This window comes from Rhinopithecus roxellana, chromosome 21 (assembly GCF_007565055.1).
Source record: "Rhinopithecus roxellana isolate Shanxi Qingling chromosome 21, ASM756505v1, whole genome shotgun sequence".
NCBI lineage: Eukaryota > Metazoa > Chordata > Mammalia > Primates > Cercopithecidae > Rhinopithecus > Rhinopithecus roxellana.
This window is the reverse complement of record NC_044569.1, coordinates 56,965,127-56,976,392: the sequence shown is the minus strand read 5'-3', so window position 1 is coordinate 56,976,392 and position 11,266 is coordinate 56,965,127. Positions and strand designations below refer to the sequence as shown.

At 47.4% G+C, this 11,266-nt stretch overlaps 1 protein-coding gene across 2 annotated transcripts in view; it reads left to right on the top strand.

The window, feature by feature from the left end:
* The first annotated feature begins 751 nt into the window (after nt 1–751).
* PSTPIP2 (proline-serine-threonine phosphatase interacting protein 2) overlaps nt 752–11,266 on the top strand; it is a 91,555-nt gene continuing 81,040 nt past the window's right edge. For both annotated transcript variants that reach the window (XM_030926130.1, XM_010386827.2), the window contains exon 1: nt 752–895. In XM_030926130.1, coding sequence (XP_030781990.1) covers nt 863–895 — 33 coding nt within the window. In that variant the 5' untranslated portion in view covers nt 752–862. The remainder of the gene's footprint in view (nt 896–11,266) is intronic.

Here is an 11,266-nt window from a genome sequence, read left to right as displayed (position 1 = left end):
ATGCAGAGAGGGGTTTTATTTGTGAGGGTGGAAGAGTGGAGGGAGAAGAAGGAATCTTGGGCCCCTCTTGCTGGGGTGGAATGGGCAGGGAAGGGTCTTGCCTCCTGAGAATGGAAAGGGAGTCAGGGAGCAGCTAAGCTCCTGGAGGTCCTGTTAGGACACCACAAAGTGACTAAAGTCAAGGGGAAGCAGCAGCGATGACCTCTCCGTGACATTTTAGACTAAAACGTGACCCCATTCATTAAAAACAACTGCAACATCAAAAAGTAAAATAAAAAATGAAACGTGCCCCAGGGCCAGATCTGTAGCAGGTGCCGGCGGGGCCCACTGTGACCCGCCGTGACGCCAAGGCGTCTACACCTTTAGCAACTGCGGGCGTTGTGGGCTCCCAGGCCTTCTAGAGCTTACACCGGGTCCTCGCGACCACCATCTGATCAGATCCCTTCTATCACCCCGCAGAGCCTGGATTTCATTCGGTCCAGGGGGTCTTGTGGGCAGGAGCCCAAGCCAGGACCAGTTATTTCCAATCCTCAAAGGCTTCCAGGAGGTGGCAGCTAGCTTCGGGCTGATATATCGATCGTGGCCTGACGCTGTGGGGCTTTAAATGGGCCTGGGTCCCGGCGCTGGCTGCAGCCCCTCGCCGGGTGAGCGCCACGGGTCCCGCCTAGGTTCCGCACGGGGAGCGCAGAGCGCAGACGGCGGCTATCGCAATCGGGAGTGGTTTAGGACCCGGGGGCGGCTTCCCTGCGCGAGTGTGGAACGCCAAAGTTGAGCCTGCGGAGCCGCGGGCAGTGGCAGTCAGGCCTCCCCACGCGGTGCCACCTGCGGCCCGGCTGTCCTCTGCGCCCCCACTCTCGCCGCGATGACGCGCTCACTGTTCAAGGGAAACTTTTGGGTAAGTTGCGGGGCCGACAGCGGATCGCGGGGCTCGGGACCCGGCCCGGGCGGGAGGCCAGCGCGCGTGCCCGCGAGTCTCGGGGGCTCGGACTCCAGGGCCCACCCTCTGCCGCCCGCTCCCCCAGCAGCACGTGCTCCTGAGGACGCAGAGAGCCGAGACACCTTAGAGTCAGGACATTAACCCCTCCTCTCACAAGCGAAGCAGAGACCCTTAGGGAGGCGAGACCGGTCCAGGGAGAGTCTCTGCCGGCCCCTGGAGCTGAGCCATGAGAGGATTTGGGGATCTGGTGTGGGGGCTTGTGAGCTTTGCCGGGTTGACAGCAGCAGCTGCCCCCCGGGATCTTCTTTTTCAGGAAACATACAGCGTAGAGGGCATCCCTTTGCTGGAGCTTGCCCTGTCCGACAGCCCTGTTTCCTGAGTCCCCTCCCCAAGCCATTGCCCCAGCCCATCCGTTCCAGGTCCCACAGTGGGCTGATGGTGTGGGAGACCCTATGAGCTGGAGGGGGTACCCCAGCCCGGTAGGGCCAGCCCAGCCTGGAGGAAGCAGGTCTGCCTGTCCCCCTCCTCTGTCCAGTCCTCTTCCCTCTCTGTCCTCTCACTCCCCAGGTGCCCCTCAAGGTCCATGCCCCCTCATTCAGAGGAGCTGTCCTCATCCCTTTAAGACAAGATCAGGAGGCCGCACACCTCAAAATTGCCCGCAGCTGCCAAGGGGCCCTGACTCCTTACCTAGGCTCCTGCTTGCCTCCCACCCAGGTAGCTTCACAGCTGCCTAGATGGTCCCTCTACCCTACGTGGGCTGCAGGGTAGAGAAACCTGCCTGGGGACCTCAGGGACACAGTTTAGACTCTGCCTGTGAGTCCGTTCACTGGAGTTTGTGAGGTCCTCCTGGGGCACTGCTCACCCCTAGGGTGCAGGGTGGTGGCAGCCTCACAGAGCAACCAAGGGCACCACAGCTGGCTCTCACAGGAGGCTTGCGAGTTTTTCAGGTAGAATGGAGGACGGTGGAGTCCCAGGGCAGGCACTGTGGGAAAAAGGCTCTGTATAATGCAATCTGGAGAATGAGATGTGGGCCCCAGAAATAAGGAAGTCAGCAGAGGAACTGGTTTGTGGAGACAGAAGGAGAAGGAGGCAGACGTGATACTAATAGTATGTAGTTCAGGCACAGTGGCTCATGCCTGTAATCCCAGCACTTTGGGAGGCCGAGGTAGGAGGATTGCTTGAGGCCAGGAGTTTGAGACCACCCTGGACAACATAACCAGACTCCATCTGTACAGAAAAATCTTAAAAATTAGCTGTGCATGGTGGTGCGTGCCTGTAGATACAGCTACTTGGGAGGCTGAGGCAAGAGGATTGCTTGAGGCCAGGAGTTTGAGGTTGCAGTGAGCTATGATCACATCACTGCACTCCAGCCTGGATGACAGAGTGAAACCTTGTCTCAAAAACAAACAAACAAACAAACCCAACCAAACAACACAATCCTCAGTATTTAGCCATAGTTGTAGCACTGGCAAGACCAAGGCCAGGAGGGTGCTAAGCCCCTTCCCACCAGCCTCCACCTCTCAGCCCCATGCCAGGGATGCTGGATATGGGGAGGTCTTAGTGGAGAGGGTGACAGGGTGAAGACAGGGTTCCAGGCTGCCGAGTTTGTAGTATTTTAATATCTTCACAGCCAGTACAAACATGTCAGTGAGGACTCTCTAATGTCTGGTGGGTGACATGCTGGGTTTGAGGGGCTGGTGGAGATGGCCCCGCACCTTGGGAAGGATGTCCAGTTTTGAGAGCTCACCTAATAGCATGAAGCCTCTGAGGTCGGCTGCCTGGGTTTGAATCCAGTACTGCCCCTTACTAGCTAGGTGACCCTGGGCAGCCTGCTTCCACCCGCAAGCCTCAGTTTTTCCGTACATAAAAATGGGGATGATAACAGTGTCTACTCCATAGGACTGTTGGGAGGATTAAACTTGAGAGTTTAGTACCATACTTTACACACAGAGAGCACCTATAGTTGCCAGCTGTTATTAGCAGCAGCAGAGGTGACAAGTGAAAGAAGTGAGTGATGGTTATTCAAGGAGAAAGAATGAAGAGACCGGAAGTCCACAAAGAAGCTCTCTTAGTGAATGCCTCTATTGATGAAGGAGGAGAAAGGGGACAGAGAAATAGAAAACGGGATGAAGGGATACAACCAGGAAAGAGCTATCACAGCCCCAAGAGAGGGACATTCCAAGGAAGGTGAGAGGACCGTGGTCAAACATGTTTGTACATGTTCCTGAAAAGGTATGAGTCAACACACACTTCATAAATGAATGTATTTAAATGCTTCATGAAAATGTTTATTTAAGGAAACCTTCGATGAATCTGCTTCGAAAGAGAATAATCAGTGTTTAAAACTGGGATTGGAGCTGGCATGCACCTATAGTCCCAGCTACTAAGGAGACAGGGTCTCTAAAAATCATTTTAAAATCAATGAATGAAACTAGGATTGGCCCCAGGTGAATTTGCCTGCTATTGGTGCACACCTGTGTGTTGTTTCTCTCCCACCCTTCCCTGTGTATACCTTCTTTGTGGCACTTTGGTTAAGCAGTGCTGTATAATTTCTCTTGGTTAACTTTGATTGTACCTTGTCAGAATAAGACAGTGACCATGATTTCCAAAGATCCAGGGAAACAGCTAGGCCACGATGAGAGAAATTCCAGTTTTGGGATGATCAGACACCAGTGTCCTTCAGATATGGGTGTGCACAGGTGACAGTAGGACCTGTTCCGGAAGGGGTAGATGAAAGCAGTGTTCTCTCACCCTTGGGGATTTCCAGCCTCCTCACTTGGGTGTGAGGTCCAAATCGTCCCTGAACCTCCTGTAGATACTTATTTTTCCTGGACCTTCCTGATTCCCAAGGTTCTTGGTGTAGACCAGCTTCCTAATTGCTGTTTCAGCAACCGTGTTCCTGTAGTGGGCAGGGCTTCTCTCTGCCTGGGATTGACTAGGGCGAGTCTTGGGGCTGTCTGAACTGGCTCATTGCCCTGCTGTCAGCACGGGGCTGTCTCTCTCATCCAAACCTTTGACCAGATTGGAATCTTGTCATTCTGGAGCCTTAGCAGAGTTTGAAGTGATGTTGCATCCGGCTTTGCTCAATGGCTTTTCTCTATACAGTCATCTCTTGGTATCTGCAGGGGATTGGTTCTAGGACTCCCTTGCAGGTACCAAAATTCATGGACATTCAAATCCTTTCTTTTCTTTTTTCTTTTTCAAAATAGAGATTGGGTCTTGCTACATTGGCCAGGCTGGTTTCACACTCCTGGCCTCAAGCTGTCCTCTTGCCTTGGCCTCCCAAAGTGCTGGAATAAGAGGTGTAAGCTGGCCAGGTGCGGTGGCTCATGCCTGTAATCCCAACACTTTGGGAGGCCGAGGCAGGCAGATCACGAGGTCAGGAGATCGAGACCATCCTGGCTAACACGGTGAAACCCCGTCTCTACTAAAAATACAAAAAAATTAGCCAGGTGTGGTGGCGGGCGCCTGTAGTCCCAGCTACTCAGGAGACTGAGGCAGGAGAATGGTATGAACTTGGGAGGCAGAGCTTGCAGTGTGCCGAGATCATGCCACTGCACTCCAGCCTGGGTGACACAGTGAGACTCTATCTCAAAAAAAAAGAGGTGTAAGCCACTATGCCTGGCCTACACACATATAACCTACACACATCTTCCTGTATACTTTAAATATTCTCCAAATTGCTTATAATACCTCATACAATGTTAATGATATGTAAATAGTTGTTTACACTGTATTTTTTTATTTGTATTTTTTAATTGTTATATTTTTATTTTTTAATTTTTGGATTATTTTTCATCTGTCGTTGATTGAATCCATGGATGCAGATATGGAGAGCTGACTGTACAGTGCTCTAGATAAATATAGGAGGCTGCTTTAAAAAATAAATTAATAAAGAATACAGGTTAACACCACAGGCTCTCCATGCTGACCCCATAGTGTATTTTGTACAATGTTTAGGTTGTTGCTGTTATTTTTAAATACTCTCTTGGATTTTATGAAAAGAAAAACTTCACACTAGTTAAATTTAGCAGAGTTTATCTGAGCAAAGAAAGTATTCATGAGCCAGGCAGCACCCTGAACCAGTAAAGGTTCTGAGACCTCCACAAGGCAAAAGTGGGCAGGCAATACTTACAGACAGAAAAAGGAGGTGATACAGAAATAGCCTGATTGGTTACAGCTGGGTGGTTGCCTTATTTGGACTTGACTGGGCAGTCTCCAGCCTGGGATTGGCTAAAAGCTCCCCTGTTATGATTGGCAGAGACCCAGCTACTTGTTACAAGAATATACTCTTGGTTAGGTTACGGTTTGTTTACACACTAAGTTAGGCTGTGGCTTGCTATTTATGGAGGTAGCTTTAGGCCAAATTTAATTTGACAATCTGGTCCCTAGAAACATACCAGGAGGGCTATTTATTATTGTCTTTCCTAGTGGCAAAAGGCAAGATAGAAAGATAGAGTAATGAACAATTACCCACTCTCCCATACATTCTTCATAGAGCAGCAAGAGGGAGCTAGCTTTAAAATAATTGTCAAAAACCATTTTTTTTTTTTTTGAGATAGAGTCTCACTCTGTCGCCCAGGCTGGAGTGCAATGGCACAATCTCGGCTCATTGCAACCTCCGCCTCCCGGGTTCAAGCGACTCTCCTGCCTCAGCCTCCCAAGTAGCTGGGATTACAGGCATGTGCCACCACACCCGGCTAGTTTTTGTATTTTTAGTAGAGATGGGGTTTCACTATGTTGGCTAAGCTGGTCTCAAACTCCTGACCTCAAGTGATCCACCCACCTCAGCCTCCTAAAGTGCTGGAATTACAGGCGTGAGCCACTGCGCCCGGCCGTCAAAAACCTTTTATCTTGTTTATCTTAAACATTTAATAAGAGAGGCATAGGGCCTATTTTTTAAAGAAAATAAAAAAATTCTTATTGTAATACATTAACATGTGACATGAATCCATTGGTCAGATTTTAAAAAAGAAATACATACAAGATGCATGAAACGGCCTGGCGCAGTGGCTCACACCTGTAATCCCAGCACTTTGGGAAGCCGAGGTGAGCGGATCACCTGAGCTCAGGACTTTGAGACCAGCCTGGCCAACATAGTGAAACCCTGTCTCTACTAAAAATACAAAATTAGCTGGGCATGGTGGTGGGTGCCTGTAATCCCAGCTGCTCTGGAGGCTGAGGCAGGCGAATCACTTGAACCTGGGAGGCAGAGGTTGCAGTGAGCTGAGATGGTGCCACTGCACCCCAGCATGGGAGACAGAGTGAGACTTCATTTCAAAAAAAAAAAAAAAAAAAAAAAAAAAAAGCATAAAAGAATACCTAAAACAAAATCTGGACATAGAGCCTTTTTGGATGAGAAAAGTTAACGTAAAGGTTTGTTTTTGTTTTTGTTTTAAAATCAAAGTAACTAAAGCACATACTTTAAAAATCCAAATATTGGCTGGGCATGGTGGTACCTGTAATCCCAGAACTTTGGGAGGCTGAGGTGGGCAGATTGCTTGAGCCCAGGAGTTCGAGACCAGCCTGGGTAACATGGCGAAACCCTGTCTCTCCCAAAAACACAAAAATTAGCCAGGCATGGGTGGGACGCACCTGTAGTCCCAGCCACTCGGGAGCTGAGATGGGAGGATGGTTTGAGCCCAGGTGGTGGATGTTGCAGTGAGCTCAGATTGTGCCATTGCATTTCAGCCTGGGCGATAGAGTGAGACTGTCTCAAAAAAAAAAAAAAAAAAAAAAAAGAAAGAAAAAAATCCCAATATTTCTAAAAGCCTTGTGGTGAAAAACAGTATTTTTTCTTCACCTACCCCATTTGCCTCCAGCTTTTCTCAACATCTTTATGTAGAAACTCTTAGCTCTTTCTTCTAGAGGTTACCACCACTTCATAAAATGATATAAAATAATGTGATTATACTTCTCTTTCTTGATAGAGCAATTTTGAACATTATGCACTGATTTACTACTACAATGGAGGATTTAGCTCTTTTATATCACCACTTCTGCTTCCCTATATAATTATATTACTAGTTTTAGTTTTTTATTTAGAATTTAAAAGTTACAGAAATCTCAAGGGTGTAAAGAATTCACATACAACCTTCACTTGGATTCCCCAGTGTTAAACCCCATTTGTTGTAAGTCTCTCAATAGATAAGTGGATGTGTGTATTTTCTCTGAATAATTAAAAATAAATAGCACTGTTTTGAACCAAATAATCACTGTTTACATTGTCACAGCATATAGATTGTTTTATTCAAAGCTAAGTACATCATAATCACATCTCTATTCTTGCTTTTCCTGAACTTTCTATTTGCCTTTTTTTTTCTTGGTGGCATTTACTACCTTTATTGTAGGCTATCTTGATTGTAGCCCTCTTCTTCATCTCTCTCATTTTTTTCATGCACCAGCATATCAAGTATTTATAAAAATCATTTCTACCTGCATCCTCCTATGGAGATCCCCTTCCTGGAGCCCTCCATCCCCTGTTCCAATCTGGACTGGTTATTTTCTGGGTCTGCTGCACGGCTGTCATCCTGAGCTTCCCTTTAGTGCTCTCTTAAGTTGGAGCCACTGTTTTCCAGATCTCATGTCCCCTAAAGCCTTCCTTCCTTCCCTTCCTTCCTTCTGTCTCTCTTCTTTCCTTCCTTCCTTTTTTTTTTTTTTTTTTTTTTTTTTTTTTTTTAGATAGACTCTTGCTCTGTTGCCCAGGCTGGAGTGCGATGGCACGATCTTGGCTCACTGCAACATCTGCCTCCTAGGTTCAAGTGATTTTCCTGCCTCAGCCTCCTGAACAGCTGGGGTTACAGGTGGCCACCACCACACCCAGCTAAATTTTGTATTTTTAGTAGAGACGAAGTTTCACCATGTTGGCCAGGCTGGTCTTGGACTCCTGACCTCAAGTGATCTATCTGCCTCAGCCTCCCAAAGTGGTGCTAGGATTCTAGGCGTGAGCCACCATGTCTGGCCCCTAAAGCGATCTTAAAAACAAATCAGGTCATGTCATTCCTCTGCTTAAATTCCTCTAGTGACTTCCCATTGCATTCGGAGTCCAAAAGTCTGACCATGGCCTACAACCTGCCTGATGCAACCTCACCTGCTATCTCCCCATCACTTACTCTACCACAGCAGCTATAGGTCAATTACCAAATAATGAACTCTCATTCCAACTAACCAATTAACTTGTTGCTGCTGCCTGTTCTCGAGGCATCCTGTGCCCCCAGCATAAGGCACATTCATGATATTATCATCACCTCTCTCATCTGCTTCCCATCAGACTGTAAGCTCCACGAGGTGTGCTTGACTTGTTCAGCACTGTAATCCCAGCACCCAGCCAGGTATCTGGGCAAAGTCACAGACTCAACAGGTATCAGAAGGAATGAGTGAATAAATGAAGCAACAGTGAGAAAGACATGTGGCAGCAAATGGGGTAAAATCTCTGTCTTTACACTCCCTTTTGTGGGAAGTGTCATTCCACCACCCCCTCCTTTTTTTTTTTTTTGAGATGGAGTTTCACTGTTGTTGCCCACGCTGGAGTGCAGTTGCGAGATCTTGGCTCATTGCAACCTCCACCTCCCAGGTTCAAGTGATTCTCCTGCCTCAGCATCCCAAGTGGCTGGGATTACAGGCATGCACCACCATGCCCGGCTAATTTTTTGTGTTTTTAGTAGAGATGGGGGTTTTGCCATGTTGGGCAGGCTGGTCTGGAACTCCTGACCTCAGGTGATCTGCCCGTCTTGGCCTCCCAAAGTGCTGGGATTACAGGTGTGAGCCACCGCGCCTGGCCTGTTCCACCCTTTCAAAGAACCTGTTCTGCTATGACTGGCTGGTGGTCTTGCATGAGGAGAATAATATCATCAAGGATGGGCTCTGGCTTCTTTCGAAGCCCTATACTCAAGAAGGGGTGTAGCACAAAGCCCGTACACGTGGGGCTCACCTTCTGGTGAGAGACTTTGTGACCAACAGAGAAAACACAGCAACTTGTTGAAGACAGGAACTTCTTCTCCATTCCCCACATAATCTCAGGCAGTTCAACTCAGCAAATGTCTATGTGAAGTCTGAGTGCCAGCTTTGTGGTAGCTGCTGTGGGCTCACAGAGAGACAGACACACAACATCTCACCTCTAAGAGATTATTAGCTACTCAAGATGAATCTCAACATGAAATTTTAAAACAATAGTTTTTATTTAATTTAAATATTTATTTTTGACACAGAGTCTTGCTCTGTCACTCAGGCTAGAGTGCAGTGGTGCGATCACAGCTCACTGCAGCCTTAAATTCCTGGGCTCAAGCAATCCTCCCAAGTAGCTGCGATCCCAGGCACATGCCACCACGCCTGGTTACTTTTTGTAGAAACGCTATTTCACCATGTTGCCCAGGCTGGTCTCAAACTCCTGAGCTCAAGCAATCTGCCTGCCTTGGCCTCCCAAAGTGTTGGGATTACAGGCATGAGCTACTGTGCTTGGCCAATAGTTTTAAATATTAACATAAAATTAAGGTTATTAAAATATATATTATTAGTGATTTGGTACTTTCCCAACCTTTTTCCTCCATGCATAATTGTAATCCTATAGTATCTGTACTATCTTGTATTCTACTGCTTTAATTAAAATATCGTAACTTTGGCTGGGCACGGTGGCTCACGCCTGTAATCCCAGCACTTTGGGAGGCTGAGTCGGGTGGGTCACTTGAGGTCAGGAGTTTGAGACCAGCCTGGCCAACATGGTGAAATCTCGTCTCTACTAAAAAAAAAATACAAAAATTGGCCAAGCGCAGTGGCTCACGCCTGTAATCCCAGCATTTTGGTAGGCTGAGGCAGGCGGATCACAAGGTCCGGAGTGCAAGACCAGCCTGGCCAATATGGTGAAACCCTGTCTCTACTGAAAATACAAAAATTAGCTGGGCATGGTGGCGGGCACCTGTAGTCCCAGCTACTTGAGAGGCTGAGGCAGGAGAATCACTTGAACCTGGGAGGCGGAGGTTGCAGTGAGCCGAGATCCCACCACTGTACTCTAGCCTGGGTGACAGAGTGAGACTCTGTCTCAAAACAAACAAACACACACAAAAATTAGCCGGGCATGGTGGTAGGCACCTGTACCCAGCTACTTGGGAGGCTGAGACCGGAGAATCGTTTGAACCAAGGAGGCGAAGGTTGAAGTGACCCAGGATCGCATCATTGCACTCCAGCCTGAGCGACAGAACCAGACTATATCTCAAAAAAAAAAAAAAAAAAAAAAAAAAAAAAAAAAAAAATTGTAACTTTATTTTATATATTGCTATCTACTTTTCCTAACAATTATTTAGAAAAGTTTTGTAAGTGATACAACTATTCTGTCACTGTTTGGCATTTATGTAATTTCCAGAGTTTTCTTTTCTTTTTTTTTTTTTTTGAGACAGAGTTTCGCTCTTGTTTCCCAGGCTGAAGTGCAATAGCAGGATCTCGGCTCACTGCAACCTCCGCCTCCTGGGTTCAAGCGATTCTCCTGCCTCAGCTTCGCAAGTACCTGGGATTACAGGCATGTGCCACCATGCCTGGCTAATTTTGGATTTTTAGTAGAGATGGGGTTTCTCCATGTTGGTTAGGCTGGTCTCGAACTCCCAACCTCAGGTGATCTGCCCGCCTTGGCCTCCCAAAGTGCTGGGATTACAGGCGTGAGCCATCTCACCTGGCCCAGTGTTTTCTATAATGAAGAATGTGGTGCATGTCATTCATGTAAAGTATTTAAAATTTGGATTCTTTAAGTATTTATTTCTGGAAACTCAAGACAGAACTCATAATTGCCCAGCCATTTTACTATGTTTCTCTAATAAGATCACTCTTTCCCTTTCTGTAGTGATAATTTCATGCCTTTTCCACTCAAACCTCCACATCCCTCCCACATTCTCACTGTGTTTTGGTAATCTTGCCTCTACTCCATTAAGAAACCAGACAGCAGGGCTGGGTGGGGTGGCTCACACCTGTAATCCCAGCACTTTGGGAAGCCAAGGCGGGCGAATTGCCTGAGGTCAGGAGTTGGAGACCAGCTTGGCCAACATGGTGAAACCCTGTCTTTACTAAAAAAAAAAACATACAAAAATTAGCCGGGTGTTGTGGTGGGTGCCTGCAGTCCCAGCTACTCAGGAGGCTGAGGCAGGAGAATCGCTTGAACTTGGGAGAGTTCACTACTGACTAGTGAACTACTGTTCACTATTGATCTACTGTTTTGTGATTTCTTCTATTACACATCAAGGTTTTCTATGGTCCAAGTTTTACTCAGTATGTGTCTTTGGATTGGGTGCCGTGACTCATGCCTATAATCCCAACACTTTGGGAGGCCGAGATGGGAGAATTGCTTAA